The 17,937-nt window shown below is 38.3% G+C and overlaps 1 protein-coding gene across 2 annotated transcripts in view; it reads left to right on the top strand.

Annotated features, from left to right (window-relative positions):
* LOC129276799 (intermembrane lipid transfer protein VPS13D-like) overlaps positions 1 to 17,937 on the top strand; it is an 83,396-nt gene that overhangs the window by 25,348 nt on the left and 40,111 nt on the right. For both annotated transcript variants that reach the window (XM_064109797.1, XM_064109798.1), the window contains exons 14-33: positions 259 to 440; positions 1,004 to 1,232; positions 1,665 to 1,754; positions 2,571 to 2,673; positions 4,044 to 4,221; positions 4,731 to 4,953; positions 5,473 to 5,624; positions 5,845 to 5,960; positions 6,396 to 6,561; positions 7,075 to 7,250; positions 7,966 to 8,151; positions 8,720 to 8,856; positions 9,690 to 9,843; positions 10,440 to 12,367; positions 12,886 to 13,081; positions 13,671 to 13,932; positions 14,805 to 14,985; positions 15,530 to 16,120; positions 16,742 to 16,820; positions 17,324 to 17,740. In XM_064109797.1, coding sequence (XP_063965867.1) covers positions 259 to 440; positions 1,004 to 1,232; positions 1,665 to 1,754; positions 2,571 to 2,673; positions 4,044 to 4,221; positions 4,731 to 4,953; positions 5,473 to 5,624; positions 5,845 to 5,960; positions 6,396 to 6,561; positions 7,075 to 7,250; positions 7,966 to 8,151; positions 8,720 to 8,856; positions 9,690 to 9,843; positions 10,440 to 12,367; positions 12,886 to 13,081; positions 13,671 to 13,932; positions 14,805 to 14,985; positions 15,530 to 16,120; positions 16,742 to 16,820; positions 17,324 to 17,740 — 5,746 coding nt within the window. The remainder of the gene's footprint in view (positions 1 to 258; positions 441 to 1,003; positions 1,233 to 1,664; positions 1,755 to 2,570; positions 2,674 to 4,043; positions 4,222 to 4,730; positions 4,954 to 5,472; positions 5,625 to 5,844; positions 5,961 to 6,395; positions 6,562 to 7,074; positions 7,251 to 7,965; positions 8,152 to 8,719; positions 8,857 to 9,689; positions 9,844 to 10,439; positions 12,368 to 12,885; positions 13,082 to 13,670; positions 13,933 to 14,804; positions 14,986 to 15,529; positions 16,121 to 16,741; positions 16,821 to 17,323; positions 17,741 to 17,937) is intronic.

Raw genomic sequence — 17,937 nt, 5'->3', positions numbered from 1 at the left:
ATTGGTCTCTAAACACTATGATATTGTTTCGTTTGGTGCTTTCATATTAGAATTCCGCACCTCGCACAAGTGATTGTGCTGTAGCTTAGCAATTAAAAGTTCTAACAAAACATTGCACTCGTTATGTGTGTTTCATGCACATCAGAATGATATGTTTGTATTTTCAAATATTAGCAAGTACATGTATGACACCAAAGACTTCTTATGGGGAAATCAGCATATGACTTATGAATGACCTTTTTTTCATGATATCATCAGGAGGATCCAACGTTAGCACCAAGACAGTCTCATTCTTTGCTGCTCTCACGTTCAGCGTCCTCCAGTTTCTCCTACCTATCACCTTCATCCTCTGGTACGAGCATCAAGCAACCTTCATCAGACCTACCGGTCTTTGAGATGTCCTATGAATCTAATCCACCTCATTCAAATGCAGATTGCAGGTAACATGGTCCCGTCTGCTCACTCTCAGTTCTTCTCAGAATCCCTTTCTCATTTTCACTGAGAATCTGTTCATATACCACAATGGTATTTTGTCTGAGGCGTGTATTCTTTCGGGTCTGCTAGAGTGGTGGAATCTATACAGCCAACATCATGTTCCAATGTTGCCATATCCTATTCTGACTTACATTGTAAAGTGTTCTCTCTGAAAAATTAAGCAATCAACAGAACATCTAAATGAAAGATTGAACTATTAAAAAGTAATAGGGTGACCATTTCTTTCACATTTTAAAATATAATAATATCGCTTGTTTGCAACACACATACAAAAATTTAAGAAAAACAGGGAAACTTTTTTCTGGCCAGCCATTATGGTTTCCCTGATTGTAAAAAAAAAAACCAAAGCAGATTTTCACTTAGGCACCTTTGTGTTCAATTGGATTTGTTGATATTTTTGGGACCTGAAAATCTGTGTTTCTGTGTAATTTGTGTTTTCCGTTTATTTTCTGTTTCCCAGTTTTGGGGGAAACTGGGAGCATTAACTTCAATTTTGTTCTCCTTTTAGGCTTGAAATCATCAGCAGACCCCTTGACATCGTTTACAACCCGACAGCAATAGAAAGGGTGTCCAACTTCTTTAACAAGACTGAGGACCCTGGTAATAAGGGCCTCAGTTCAAGGTCCTCTGAACTCCAACTGACGAGATCTGCTCGGATTAGGTACCAGGAGATTAAACTGCAAACCAAACAGGAATTAATTGACACCGTCGACTCGCTGCTGGAAGGAGAGAAGCAGGTTCGATTCCCTATAAGGATGGTTTCATGGGGCCCACAAAACTTTTGCAAAGAATGCAAATGTAATAAAAATTGCCCAGTTCAACATATTTTGCATTTTATGAAGAAAAAGTATGCAAATTGTGAGCTTGGGGTTTAAGAGGTTTGCAAATTTTTGACAAGAGCCTTTTTTTTCAAAGCTAATTTATACAGCTATGATAAGACGAGCAGAAAATAATTTTTCATATTCAGAAACATTAAGACAAATGACCTCACCTTCGACACTGAAAATTTCTATCCCAACACAGGATGGTGGTAGGATGCGGTAAAATGCGGTCTACATCCTCTATTGATTTACAGTATAATAGAAGGGGATCATTATGAAGCTCCCTATCTTATAACATCTTTGATTATTGTATTCTTATCATTGAATCTTTTTATTTCTTTTGTACAGACTGAAATCAAAAGATGGGATGTACACTTTGACATCTCAGCTCCTCTTATCATCATACCTGATAACTTCCATAACAAAGACGCAACATTGGTAAGTAGTTGCTGCTCTTTTTCTATCATTATAGTGATAATATAATAATGTCATATTTTACCGAAGGTAGTCACTTCAGTTCTGAAAACTGTTCTCCAAGCGGGCCCTGCTTTAACATGATGTTGATTATTACCCCGGCTTTATCACGGCTACCCTGATAGGGCATTCAAGGGATTTCTCCCTACATGGTACCCACTTACTACACCTGGGTGGAGAGTGGCAAATGTAGATAACGCATCCAAAAGAACGCGAGTGTTGCGTTGGGAATTGAACCCCACCTTGCGGTTCATAGTATAGTCTGGAGACTTACATCAGGCCACCTTTTTTGTAATTTATATCCTGCAATTCCACCAGAAGTGAAGTGCTGAAATGAATGATAAACTGCTCAATCAGTTCACTCATCAATCACTTGTGATATGTATGCATGATGTATGCTTTGGATAAGACACCACTTTTCTTGATCTCACCATGTTTGTCTGTTCCATGACATTATTCCAACAACATTTGCTCTGCTACAAATTCCATACACTAATCAAATTCATAACTTTAATTCTGAATTAAACATAAGATAAACCTAACCCTAAACCTCACATATACACTAATGCATCCCTAACCCTACATCTAAGACGAACGAAATAAAGCCGGAGCAATTGTCGCAGGAGCAAACATCATGTCACCTGTTTTTCTGTATCCGTAAAGGGACTCATCTGATCGGTAGAACTCAAACTAAACAAATTCTCACCTTTTCAAGGTAAAAACCAAATTGATTATGATAAGATGAAAATGTGTTTTATTTTTGTTTTTCTGTGTGTTAAGGTTGTTCTTGACTTGGGTAGACTTCAGCTGTTGAGTATAACAGCCAAGGGACGTCACAAGAAGAAGAGTGAGAGTGAACAACCATCATCCCCTGGAGATGAAGGTAGGAGGACAGATACCTTCTCAATGTTAAGGCCACCGCACACCTTGCGATCGGATTTTAGAACAAATCGCATTTTGCTAATTTTCTGAGAATATTAATGGAACATATCATTTTATGAGGGGTTGAAATTAATTGAAAGAATACTAATATAACCCTTTTGAAAGATTGCAAGCCTTTATTATGGAGTAAAGGCCAATTTAGTTTCAAATCGTAGCCAATCGTATGACTGCTATGACGTCATTACGACTAGATATTAAATTTGCTTTTATTCTAAGAAGGATGAAAGCATAGTCACAGATTTGAACATACATGTAGGTATTCATACGATGATTTCAAACATTACACAGTAAGATATTCCAAGTCTCAATATCAGCATCAAATTCTACTACGTGTTATTCCAAACTCGGGTCGCAGACCGATCGTAAGGTGTGTGGTCGCCTTTAAACTCCTTTGACTTTCTATTTGTAGAAGATTCAATTGAAATGAATTAAAATGTCATAATGCCCCTAAAATGCAAATTTTTGTTTCAAAGACTTTTTATAGGAATCTGATCAAATGTACTTTTAAAAAATTCAGCATCACATTTATTTTGTTATGCATTTTATTATTTTTTGAATTTCTTGCGTATTTCTTTGTTTTTTGACTTTTTGTATTTTATTGTTTTTTCAATGGAAATCGTCAGGGACTTTATTTTGACCATAAACAAGATGAAATCAATTGATTTTAATGAGTAAAAGAAAAAATAATGATATATTTATGAATATTGGCTAAAAACACTCTTTGCATTGGCTTTGTACACAAATTCATGTTTTTGAGCAATTTTTGGTCTGTATGCACTTACGACATGTTGCGTAATTTCGGAACTGTGTACCCGGGGGTCGCAATTTTGGTCTCAAAAGTTGCATGAGACTTGAAAGTAAAACGTCAGCGAGCATCGCGGTCAAAAAATTTGCTGAACATGTCGACATCTTGTTTTCTTGGTGATGAACAAAATGTTAGTTATTATTAATAATAACAATATAGGATTTGTATAACGTATCCACCTTGCTAGGTGCTCAAGGCACTCCTATATTACCCCGGCTAAGCTAGTCTTCCGATTTTGGTGTGCACAGCTTTTATTATTCTCTTACAGTTATGAATGAATTAGGCTCTACATGACAAATTGAACCTCTTTTGTTAGGGCTTTGTGTCACAATTTGCTATCCAGGGTTGAACTACATCTTGAGCCTGAATCAAACCCAACGTCAGAATAATGGCTATACTGCATGTATGTCCTAAGTGTCTTATGAAAAATCAGATTATTTTGCTGATAAACTTTGTTGTTCCAATTATGTCATCCCACATATTTTCTAAATCTTTCATTTTTTCAGGTGATCTAGATGATGATTTCCTCACCCCTCTATCCACTCCACCACAAGAATCCACGGATACTGTCACAACTGATACTAAAGTAGATTCTATGACTGCGTCAAGCTCAGGGATTGATATAGCTGATTTTGGTAGTAGCGCCCTTACTGCTGAAGCTTTCAGGGACAAGATGTACGACAGGTAAGATTGGATATTGATGGGTGTCTTTTATATACCTAATTCATTAAGTAGTTTGTGTCTGTTGCGGTTATTCCCGTAGGAAGTCTGCAGAGCAGACTTCCGCCATATCAACACCAAGCTGGTACATGTATATAACCAATTACATGAAACATTTTATGTGTAGATTAATCAGACATAGTGGCTGACAGGTATAGATGAGAGAAATTACTCTCGGGCCTTTTTTGGTTAAAGTGTAGGTAATGGCAGAACTGGGATTTGAACTCACAATCTTTCAATCATGAGTCCATTGCCCTAACCACTAGACCATGTGACCTCAAGTCTAAAGAGAAATATCAAGCTTTTTGCATCAGGGTTGGTTATAACATCATTGATGATTTAAGACATGAACTACGTGTATTTAGACTGGCTTTTGTGAAATCTAGACATCGATTAAAAAAAATATTAAAAAATTGTTACTCAGTGATTTATAACATGAGTGAATGTCTAACTCTTTAATTTCCTCCCACCAGATACACACTGGACATGTCAGATCTTCAGATTCTTGTAGCGAAAGGCTCAGAAAACTGGCGTACAGCCCACTCCAGAGGGCTCTGTCCGTTCCAGGTCTTGGATAAGTTCTCTATTTCGGTGAAAGTTGAGCGTCGTTTGACATCCACAGCAGATCCTCAATGGCCTAGCATGACACTGTCAGGAAACCTACCAAGTCTATCTATTCATATTAATGAAAAGAAAGTGAGTTACTGTTGTCATCGTTGTTCCTTCTTCTCTTCCTCTTTTTGAATTTTCCTCTAATTGCTTGTATTCTGAAGTTGGATTCATGTGGTTTTAATATGGATATCCAATTGTGAAATAACTCACTAACAGTAGAGATACATTATTTAAGCTCATTTGACTCTCAAATCATTCTTAATTGTCTAGGAAGTTTGAATAAGGTTATTGCCTCCATCATTTAAGATTCAGGAAAGAGCACAGTAAACATAAATATACAATGTAATAAAAGATTTGACACCTTTGGCTTTCCATAATTTTAGCACAGAGTTATGAAAATCCATATTTTATTGTTCGAAAAATAGACATGAAATGAAATACTCTAAAAATTTGCTTTGCCCAATTGATTGTGGGCCCGGCAGCCACTGTGCAACGCCAGTTTTGCTCATGGTAGTTAATATTGGAAACAGAAAAGATAATCTTCTTTCAAAGTAGTAACCAGTTGAATATTATCAATTTTTGTTAATTTTCTCAATGTTGCAGATTCAAGCATTGAATAAATGCATGAAGATCATGTCTGGATCCAACAACCATTCAGGGGTTTCCCCTGCTGGGTATTCCCCTCCAATCATCACAACTGCCACCACCACTGCTGCTGAGCATCCAGCACCTCAGGGCAGAACACATCTTACCAGGTGACAATCACAACCATTTATTTCTTTAAATAGGGATTGCCATTCCAAGAGACATAATTCTGTCATTTTTATGTAAATTTATTTGCATTATATAAGTTTACAAAGTGTTTGACTCAAGAACAAAAAAAGAGAAGAAGAAGAAGAAGGAGGAGAAGGAGAAGAAGGAGGAGGAGCTTGAATAACAAACCTTGAATTTCCTTTTGATTTTGTAATTTTCCAGTCAATCAGATCTTGAGGCTACCATACATGCCAAAACGCAAGCCATTCTGGAAGAATCCAAGCTACTTGAGATGCAATTCTCAGTTGACAAGGTGTCTTTAGCCATCCACAGTCGAGGTTAGTATGATTCTAATGCTACTCAGAGTGAGATAATTGGATAATTTGATATGAGATACATTGTACATGCATTGATTGAAATTTTCTTATTCCCCCTGAAGGTCACAGCACTGCACACAATTAAGCATGTGTGGGACTATGCCCAAATTTTTCCTCGGGGAAAATTTGCCTCCCCCCTTTCGAAAAATCCTGGATCCGCCCCTGAAGTACATGTATTTGATACTGTACTGTTTTTTCCTCAGCTTTCTGAGATGTAGAATATTAGAATACCTGCAATGAATTTTGTGTAGTTTTCTATGCACTGTGCATTGCATCAGACAAAATATAATTTATTGATTAAGCACATAACAAGAAAGTAATTATAAAGACAGTAAAATAATTCTTCATTCCTCTAAGATATGTACTTATTTACTTCCCTCTCTGTTCTGGTTCCAGGTCGTTGTATATCGGAGTTCCAGGTCTCACAAGTTAGGGCAGACCTCGTCAAACGTTCCTTTGATTCATCTATATCTCTGAGTGTTCATAGTCTATTAGTCATCGATGCCCTCCAGCAGTTTGGACCTGACTTTGAGCTTCTTCTTGCCTCACATAGAGACCTCAGGTCAATATAACTAAATATTCCATCCTTGCATAGTGTATGTTATACAAATCATACACATGATCAGGGGCATTAGTAGGGATTATCTGCTCGATAGTAACTATGGAATAGACTGAAACAGTTTAGGTGTAACCAAGTGTGTTTTGGACTACCTTTTTACTTTGGAGTTGTTTGATGAAATGATCCATGTTTGTTAAAGTCATCAACTCCTTTCATTATTCAGTCTGGTTAAGAATGAGGAAATATATACTGTTTTCATAACACAAAATTAAAATTTGAATAATTGATAATTATTTTTTTGATTCATGGAATTTGCAAAGGTTAATATATTTGTCAAACTTTTCTGATTGTATAAAGAAAAATTAACTTGACAACAAGGTGAATTTCCCCTTTTTATTACTGAAGTGAATATTATGACAAGATTTCTGTTTGTTATGAATGTAATATTTGAGATCAATACCTTCAAAATTTATTTAAAACAACACTTGATCATTTTTCTCTGTGATATCACAACAGTATGCATGCCCCAAGCGGAAGCATTGTTGACAGCGAAGCCTCTACTCCTAGATCCCTTCAATCTCCCACATCACCTCGTTCACCAGCCTCCCCCGCAGAGAAGATGATGGAAACAACCTCACATGCTGAACTGGCTTCTGCCATTTATAGAAAAATGGGGGTCCAAAGCAAAGGGGGTGAGAAAAATATTACTTATACCTTAGTAACCACCGCTATACATTTTTTTTCAGCTGTATTGAAATCAAGGAAATGAGAAAATTCAAATGTCATCGTTAAATATTTTGTTATCACTCAGGTGTGGGGTTTTAAATGCAACAATATTTTGGAGGTCCATTTTAATAATCTTACTGAAAAAAGATTGGATCTCAAGTTCTAATGTGTATTCTTATAGATTATAGATATTTTAGGATAAACATATTTTTTGAAAGTTTTACAAATGAAATTGGGACAGCATTTTTGTTTCACCAAGCCCACAAGATAATCATTGATAACTATCTTGAAAGTATATGAAAGTTTACTAATTGTGCCTGGTTTTATATTTTTGATAATCGTCTTGTTTATCATTTCATTGAGAAATCTGAAAGAAACCTTAGAAAAATACCTGTAGCTCAAAATTAACCAAGAGGGACTCTCCTCTTTATTTGAATGTTTTTTTATTTTATGTATTGAACATTGAGGTAATCAATCTGCTTCTTCACCTGTCCCCCCTCATGCTGTCTCCATAATCGACTGGGTGATTACAAATAGTGAAGCGCTCATATCAGTGGAATTACAACATAAACCTTTCACAAATCGTTTAAACAAGAAAATAGTATTGGACTAAAGAGGTAACCCTGAGGGACTCCCCTCTTTATTTGAATGGGTATGTCATTTGATTTATTATACATGCAGGTAATCAGTCTACCTCCTCATCCATCCCGCCTCCTGCTGTATCTCCCATCGAGCCTGTCGTCACCGATAGTGAAGCTCTCATCTCTGTGGAATTACAATTCATTAGTCCTGAATCACCATCACGTGCCAAACGGAATGGTTCCTCAAAGGTCTTCATCATCCATTTCAATACCTTGGATGTCATAGGTAAGGCAGTGTGTGGGGTTTGAAAACTTCATATTGTATAACTTTACCAAAATGATGTTCATATGCACAATGTAATATTATGTATATCCGCATATGTATATATATATATATATATATATATATATATATATATATATATATATATATATATATATATAAAAATAATAAGTACATGCATAGTCAACCATGTCTAAGACAAATCTGCTTTGGTTGATGAAAAATAACTTACAACAACCTTTGCCTTACATGACTTAAGCTAAAAGATAATGAGACGGGATTCCTGCTTAAGATGCAGCTGGGATTTATTTGATCTGCCTAAGCCAACATTGACGTTCACATTCAACTGGTTCCTGATTTAACACCTGGGTGGCGAGTGGCAAAATGGAGATTGATGTCTTGCCAAATGATGCTCTTGTACATGATTCAAACACAATGTTGTGATTACAAGACAGTGTCAGAACCACTATTGACTACATCCCCCCCCAAAAAAAAGGTGCTGGGAACTTCTCAATTTTTTTTTCTCAACTTTATACAATATTAGTCAAACATATTTCTCCTTTCTCACCAGCCAATCAAGAGACGATAGTTGAATTACTGTCGTTCTTCCAGCGAGCCTTCCCAGAAGATGAGAGTAAACCAAAGCAGCCTCCTTCTGATCCATCCAGCTTCACCAACTCATTATTAAGAGAAGCTAGCATCATAGAGGTACCGTTAACTGGCTTTTAACTACATTCATAGACCCTTGTATCCTACTACAGGTCAAATTTCTGTAGTACATTTCATGTGTAATCTACATTGAAGTAATGCTAATACATGTACATGTAATCTGCAATACAAGAAAGATTTGGGTGCTTGTCATTTCTGTCTTAAAACAGCAAACAATGTGCTGTTTGGCATTTTCTTGCCCTTTCCGCAGCTGTTTCTAGCTCTTTGAAAAATTGCTTTAAACCAATGAAAATTGACTGTTTTGATTTTTGGCTACAAATCTGTTAAAAAATGCAATTTTTTCAATTTTGCACAACCTTGCTCACTGTGAATAATGTGACCTTGGAATGTAATGTACATTTAGTCTTGGCATGTATATGACTCTGGTTTGATTTAATTCATGGTCTAATTTGGTTTTGAACTATGGAAAGCCAAAACTTGACACACACAAAAATGCTAATTATTCAATTCATCAGCATATTCGGCATTCAAATTAGTAAAAGATTCCAGAGCTTACTACTGCAGTAGTTTTCGTCACTTTTTAATATGAAAAAGCAAAAAGGACACAAATCAACAGCTAACATCAGGTTGGGGGGGGGGGCAACTAGCTCCCACCCCCCTCATGAATGGTTTACATGGCTTGCAACATAATACTCCTTTACCCTTCATTCTCTCTCCCTATCAAGCCTAACAACAACCAAGCCCACAGCTAAGATCCTAACATCCAGGGGGGGGGGTGCCCAGTCACAACCCCCCCCCCAAAAAGTTAATGAATGGTTTACTTAGATTACAACATGATACCCCTTTTTTTCTTATTCATTCACCCTACCAAGCCATCAAACAACCAGACTGGAACCATGACAGATATCGCAGCAGACTTCCGTTGCCTGAACATTGTCTTAGTCAGGGGCATCACGGGTAATAAGGTCAAAGGTCAGAAGGTCGCTACAGCCACTGTGAGGGAAGCTCATATACAAGCAGCTCTGGGTGAGTGTTGCAAATAGAAGGGCTTAAATCACATCAGTGATTTTGAGGAAAGCGATGTTTAATTTGTTTTCCTCTGAGCATTTACACAGAGATGCGGTTACGTGTTACTTTGTTTTATAGACAATGGGAATTGATTTTGTTGTTTTTTAGTAAAAGCTTTATGGGTTTTCAGAATCTGTAGTCATTAAAATCGTCAAAAAGTGTGTTACATCCATGTCTTTTTCAACCTCAATATATTCTAAATATAATGTTTTTTATAACTATCAAACAAAACGAAATCACTCCCTATTCTGGTGCTGTATGTATAGTCAGTATCAGCCATATTTTATTATTTCTCTGTAGGTATTAATGGCCAGAATTTAATGAAGGAAGCAATCATTAGGTAGCTACCAAGTCCCATTATACAAGCAAAGCAATGGTTTAATTTTAAAAAGAAATATTTTCAAGGAAATAAATGTGTCCTATATATATTTGTAAATAAAGTTGTAAAATGTTCTTAGTGAAAATGAGGGTATTTCACATTTCTGACATTTGAATTTCATCCAAAGCAGAAAAACCCTTACCTTTTGAATGATGTATTTTTTTCTGTTTTCTAGGTGAGGAGATGAGTGTAGAAGGGTTTCTTGGAGGTCTCCAGCTCCTAGACTTAACTCCAGAGGGCAGCAGACACCAGAAGGTATTCAGTGTTGGACAAGACCCATCGACTATTGACCAGAGCTCTGCTGATATCTCTTCGCTACTGAAACCCAGTGACCAGACGGAATCTACTGTTGATTCCTCATCAACGTTCACCCCAGTCAAAGTGGAAGAAACCAAGGGTGACAAGGACAACCTGAAGGCTCTTACCTTCAATTTCAGGAAACAAAGACAAACAGCCACGTCTCTTGGGTCTTCCATCAAGATACAAGTTGGTGAGGAGGATACCGACGAACAGATGAACCTGTCACTTCATCTCGCATCCCTCTGTTACATCCATGTTCCTCGGTTCCTACATGAGGTCACTCTGTGCATGGATGAGTTTCAGAGCTCAATCGCCAACCTTGCCAACTCCATTCAGAAGGCAGCGAGTGATGCAGCAAGGGAGTTGATCCAGTCAAAGATGCCCGACCTTGTGACGTCCTTCTCCCCGAGTATGTTCAACACAATGATGGAATCACCAGGACAGAGAGCAGATAAATTTGGTAATTCATTTGTGGACATGACTGATTCGCATATTGGTGCTAAATCAAATTCTAGTATGAACTTTGATATTATCATGGAGACTCCTGTCATCATCATCCCAAGGACAGCATCTAGCTCTGAGCTCCTTGTTGGCCATCTAGGTAAGATCAGCTTGACCAACAACGAGTCCTCAGAGATCAGTTGCGACATGGACATTGAGAGTGCTTCAGGACTGGACATGTCTCCTGATATGACCCGCTTTTTCCTGAGGATTCAGAATGTGAATCTTTTTTCTTTCAACCATGATGATACAAACTTGCCATTGGATCAGAGTGTAACTAGTGTCACTTCTGACATTATGAGTATTGCATCCAGACCTTACTCAGGGACACCTATTCTTCATAACACTTCTCTTGAAGTAATTGTTAATCAGATTCCAGAAGGATCTGGTCCGCCAGTTATGGATAACAGCATGGCATTCCCGGACATTGAGGATAATGAATCACTTCTTGATCAACACTCGTCCACCTTGCAAGTTGTAGGTAAAGTGGTCACCCCTCTGAAGGTTATCCTATCCAAGCAGATCTATGAACAAATCTTACAAACACTGGATAACCTGACCTATCAGGAACCGACAAAGGTACCCTCCACCCCTGTTAGCTTAGAGAACACCAAGGACAGAAAATCAGGAATCTTCAATGTCAAGGAACTAGAGCCTCTAGGCATACAATCTAAGACACCGGGACATCATAAAGTTACTGAAAGTACTCCCATACAACCTGCTGGAAGTAAAATAATGAGGATTTGTGCAAACTTTGCCATGCCAGACCTCTGTATTCAAATGCGAGGTGACCTGAGTGAAGGCGATCAAGGAATTGTCAATGTGTGCTTTTCAGACTTCAGGGTTGATTACGAGAAATCTTGTCCAGCTTCGACATCAATAACCATCCTTCTGCAGTCTCTGGTTATTGAGGACCTCTTACAGAGTCCTGACTCTAAGCATCGGCAACTGGTCGCATCTCGTGGGGGTGCCAGTCGCTCAAGTAGCGGCCCCTTGGCCAAAATGGTCCACTCCACATCTTGTCCATCTGTGACGGCCATGCCGGCCGTGTCGCCCATCAGACCCAGCTCTGTGCCTTCGGAGCTGAACAACCCTGATCAGTATTATGCTCCTCAATACAGTCGGCAGACAAGCAGTAGCAGCAGGGGTATGTACCCTTCTACGCCACCTCCCTCTCTCAACATCTCTCTGGAAGACATCAACGTGTCGGAGGAATCCGTTCCCACCAGTGATGCCTTGGTACAGATCAGAGTTCTCTTGGTGGACAAGAAGAGTTCAGAATTTGCTACCAAGTACAAGAAGGTAAGAACGGAAATGTTGAAAATTCAAGAGTATAATGATTAAAGCTAAGAGGATTTGAAGGAGACATGTCAAGTATACTGTCTAAGAATCAACTTTAAGTTTACATTGTGAATAGTATAATGTTTTTGTGCAAATATGAGGCTACTGTATGTCATGTTCCTTCATACGTTATGTACGGTATCTTGGGTATCTGTTGATACTGATTTTCGTGTATACCTGAGTATCTCTAGTGTTAGCAATGAAGTATCTTTGGTCCTATTCTTTAATTCTGTTAAGAGACTGATCTTCCTGGGAAACTTTTCATAGAGACTGGCAACTGTGGTAATGTTGACATAAAGTATGGCTACCACATGTACATGTACCAAACGTAACCGGGCTCAGCAACCAAAGAACCTCAAGGTTGTCATTTCAGTTGCAATAATGGCAAATTCACCAGAGTAAGTTGAAACTCTTCCTGAAATGGGACCCTGTCCCAGATGTTTGATATTGAATTACTATGAATTTTTGCCCTTCTGCAGACCAACCAGTTTGTTGATGTGGAGTTCAACCAACTTGATATCACCATCAACCAACAGACGTGGGTGGTTCTCCTTGATTTCTTGGGTATAGGAAGCTCACTACCCAAGGACAACATCCCACAGCAGACATCGACTAGAACCAGTACCACACATAGACAGTCATCTGAAATACAACCACAACCAACTCAACAAACAAGTGAGTTTGTTGCCTAGTCTATATTAAAGCATATCCATGTGTTCGAATGATTGAAAGTCATTGGCACGAATTCACAAAGGTAGTGTTGAAAACCATCGGTTGAACCCATGGTTTATGCAGATTTCCTATATAAATCATGCTTCATTTACCACGTATATAACAAAATGCCAAAGCTGATGCGCGTTTTTGTCACAGTGCGCTATTAAGATGGATGCCTGCTGCCATGTTTAAGCACACTTTAGTCCACTGTTTTGAATTAATGAGTCCACCCTTAAAAACAGTATACTTATACGTTTCTAATTCACGCAGAGCTGATCCAGCTTTTGAAGAAGGTTGATATATCAAACATTCAGAATAACTCACATTATAGAATTTGCTTGGCAAAAGACTGTTAGATTAATTTAATACCACATATGCCATCCAAAGGAGCATTTCCGTAATGCATCATGAGTTGCTTTCTTTCAGATAGTTTGTGTATATGAACAGACTTCTGTGAGATGTAAAGTAGATTAAAGTGAATACATATTCTATTTATCAAGATTATATTAAGAACTACAATTGCTATATTTTTAATCCATCTGTTGATCAGTTGCAGAAGAGCCAGATGGTAACAACATGGAAATGCAGGTTCACATGGCTTCTCTTTCTCTCATCCTCAACAAACCCGAGTATGAGCTCGCAAAGGCCAGCGTGTCAGAGGTCAACGCTCACATGACCAACTTGGAGGGGAACCTTGATGTCAAAGGTCATATGGGGAGCATGTCCGTACTAGACTTGACCCCGCATGGAAGGCTGTATAGGGAGAGGTTCACCACAAAAGGGGAAGAGGCTCTCAGCTTCCATATATTCAAGTAAGTCAAAGGAAAATTTACTGGTAGTGAGTGTGATATTCTCCATTATTTATTCTACATGCAAACACTCAACCAACCAGTGAGCGTGTATAAAATACTGTTTTGGAGTCAAGTAATGGCATTGCGGTCTTGTCTTCTTACTACATAATGGTAATATTAATTTGTACATGTACAGTATATCTGTATGATTTTAAAAAATCAGTCTCCATTCCAAAGAAAGAAGTGAATTAGATATATATGCAAATCATATTAGGAAAAATAGTTAACCCAATATTGCTAAATCAATTTGTTGGCATTGTACACTCGTTTTTTGTACTCATTTTTAAGCTTAATGTTGGTTCCTGAGTCATGTTTTTGATCTTATTTTATGAATTATCAATGCCAAAGTATCTCCATGTATGTCAATGGCATAGTATGTAAAATATACATCCAGGTGTGAATATCAAGTGGAGTGTTGTGGCCCAGTGGATTAGATTAGTCTTCTGACTAACAGAGGGTCGTGGATTCGAATCCTAGCTGTGGCGTGTTTTCCTTCAGCAAGAAATTCATCCACACTGTGTTGCACTCAACCCAGGTGAGGTAAATGGGTACCGGCAGGAAATAATTCCTCAAAAGCTGTGTGCATCTGAATCAGTAGCCTAGCTTCGCCGGGTAATAATAATAGCAGGGCCCGCTGGGAGAACAGTTTTCGGAACTGAAGTTGCTACCCTGGGTAAATATACCGTTAATATTATTATTAAAAGCTGGGGTAATAATAATAGCAGGGCCCGCTGGGAGAACAGTTTTCAGAACTGAAGTGGCTTCCCTGGGTAAATATACCTACCGGTATATTATTATTATTAATTTTATCACATTATGCAACATTTTTCCAGGTATGGAAAGCCTGACAAGGAATCGCTAAGAGAGTTTGATATGAGTATAAAGCTGAGGATGTCAACGGTCCGGTATGTCCACACCAACAGATTCCAGTCTGAAGTAGTAGCCTTTGCACAGCAATTTAACCAACTTCAAGAAGTCCTTAGCACAATGAGGGCTGCAGCTGCTGGGCATCAGGTAATGATGGTGATGATGATGACTATGATGATGATGATGATGGAGATGATGATGATGATGATGAGGAGGATGACAATGATGATCACAGGATGGTTGTGGTGATAATGGTGGTGATATTGGTGATTGTAATGATGGTGGTTGTCATGGTGATCGTGGTTGTGATGTAAATGGTGATGGTGTCGACTATGATGATGATAATGATGTTGATGCTGAAGTATATGCTGATGATGCATAGGAGAATGATGATGACAATGCAATTATATGTCATGATGATGATGATGACGATGATGATGACAGTTGTAATGATGAGGATGGTTATGATGATATTAATGAAGATGGTTGTGATGGTGCTGGGGATGATCATGACATTCAGTCTTTTAACAAATGAGTCCAGTTGCTCTGGGGAAAGTATTCCAGATAATTTCTAATTTCTATAATTCTATTTCCATGGATATATCTAGTTTAGTTAGTATTCATATTTTTGTTATCGTTTGTGCATTGGTCATATTATACTTCAATGTCAACCACCGTGTTAATTCTGCAGGTATTTGTGGAACCGACCCGTTCCGCTCGCATCATGCTTGATGTCCAGGCCGGCTCTCCTGTCATGCTAGCTCCTGTCAGCTCCCAGTCCAAAGATCTGCTTGTCATCAATCTTGGCAACCTGACTCTGCACAACCAGTTCTTACTGTCTGGGACACCTGGAACCATCACCCACAAGACATGTCCTCCTAGACCTAGTCCTGAGGACTCCAAGGCCTCTGAAGGACCTTCCAAACCTGCCAGAGAAACACCCAGGAAGGTGGCAACTGGTACAGCCCACGGTCTGAAGCTCGAGGACAGTCCTGGACTGGGACTAGGAACCGCACCTGGTGTCTTGACAAGAACTGCTCCATCAAAGCCAATTCATGGACCGCAATATCAATCAACTCCAAAGCATTCTCCAAGAGTATCCGAAGAGGTGACGGAGGTTGATGGTAGCAGGAAGGAGGAGAATATGAGGTGTCTCCTGGACTGTATTCACATAGATCTTGAAGACATGGATCTCTATTCTGCAGAGAGGGTCTCACCAACTGACTTTGATGTTTCTGATGGAACGGCTTTGATCTTCCCATCTTTCATTGTTCAAAGGAAGGTTAGAAATCCTTTTGAATCTTTTGTCTTTATATTTTTAATCTTTTGATAATTTCCATTCCTATTGTAACTGTTTAATACTAAATCAGTTTTCAATTTCCAAGACCAATTATAGTTCAAAGACTATACCTCATGGTACACTTTAACACTGTCTATAATTATATACCTGGGACTAAATGTCCAATAGTTGGAACTGGTTACATCATTCTTATATTTTTCTAGATTTTGGAATTATGTATTAAATGTCAATGCTAGTGATAATTCTCTTTAAGCATTATACAGAGCTAAATATAACTTTGATGGTATTCATGTATTACTTAACAATGTGTGCGTGTTGATGTAAATCCAATTCATGTAACTGCCATGGCAAGACCTTAGCTTGGGGTCTTTAAAAATTAGGTTCATGTGACTTGAAGTCATGCTTAAATGCCAACTCAAATATGGTAAATCTCCTTGATGACCATACAGAAGCACCACCTGCTCAGTATTTTCTGACCAATGTGGTGTTGCATAACATAACCCACAAATCTATGTATTTAAGAGCAACTTAAAGTCAGACATTATTGTGAAACACTCCCCTTGTTTAGTGCTGTCATCATGTTTGTTTGATGTTTGTTTTCAGGGTGGGAAGCTGTTGAAGCAGACTTGCTTACTGAAGCTACAGGTGGATAGGAATCTTGATATTGATATCAGGAGGACAGGTCAGGATTTCATCTTAATTTTCTATACCAAGTCCAAAGTTTAATCTAATTCACCACAAATTTTCTCATTTGCTGGTAGAAACCTTAACAACTTGACAAAATAATTTTGTCAAATCGCACAGCTTCAAATCATAGTTGAATGAAATGATAATGATTTTAAAAAAATATTTCAATAGCAGATTATTTTTAATTTATCGACTAATTTATTGACATATGCACACAGGAACTATTCTTCTCTTCCGAGTTAAAGATATTCTTTGTAAGAAAATGGTACCAAAATATGAAGTAACTTTTTCCAAGATACATTCATGAGATCATTTGATAGATTCAAACTTTTGTTAAAGAGATGTCTTTTTTTATAGAATTATGAGCTATTTATTGATTTTTCAAAAATGAATATTATATATTATAAAAAAAATAAATTAACCTCTCCTCGCCCAGAGAGACCAGTTATTTGGTCTTTACATTTTTAAGATCTTCATATTATCTTCTTATTCTTGTAGTTCCTGACATGGAGATAGATGGTCTCCTATCCTCGGTCCACTGCTGCCTAGACCTGTCCCAGTACCAGCTCATCCGAGGGTTCTTAGACCACAATCTTGGTGAGCCTCTGGAGGAGTTCCAACCGATGCCACGCCCTGCCAACCCAGAATCCCAGACAGTCCTCAGCGGACAGATCTGCACCAACATCTCCATGCATATCAACCTAGTCAATGTCACCCTCGAACTACTCCTCCAGCATGCGTCTGACCCCATCATTGGTCTCCGTGGTAGCGAGCCTGAGGAGGCGGTGCCTGAGAGGTCGTTGGGTCAGTTCAACTTCATGGAGTCCAAGTTCTCCTTTGTGAGCCAATCGAATGGGTCCAGGATGGTGGACTTGGTCTCTCATGCTATCAGGGCTTATGATACGAGATGGAAAGGTATGTGAGGGTATTCTGTTCTTTTCTAACAAAATGATAGGGAGAGATATGAATGAAGAAAGATTATAGAATCACAATTGGTCTCTATATAACTTCAGTCACGCCATGCATACGGTAAATTGTTCTTGCATCCGGGAATTACTTATGCATGGCAAATTTACCGGATGCATGGCTAGCCATGCATTGGTGATACTTAC

The sequence above is a fragment of the Lytechinus pictus genome, chromosome 14 (assembly GCF_037042905.1).
Source record: "Lytechinus pictus isolate F3 Inbred chromosome 14, Lp3.0, whole genome shotgun sequence".
NCBI lineage: Eukaryota > Metazoa > Echinodermata > Echinoidea > Temnopleuroida > Toxopneustidae > Lytechinus > Lytechinus pictus.
Note: the sequence above shows the minus strand (reverse complement) of the source record. Positions and strands in the feature narration are given on the sequence as shown.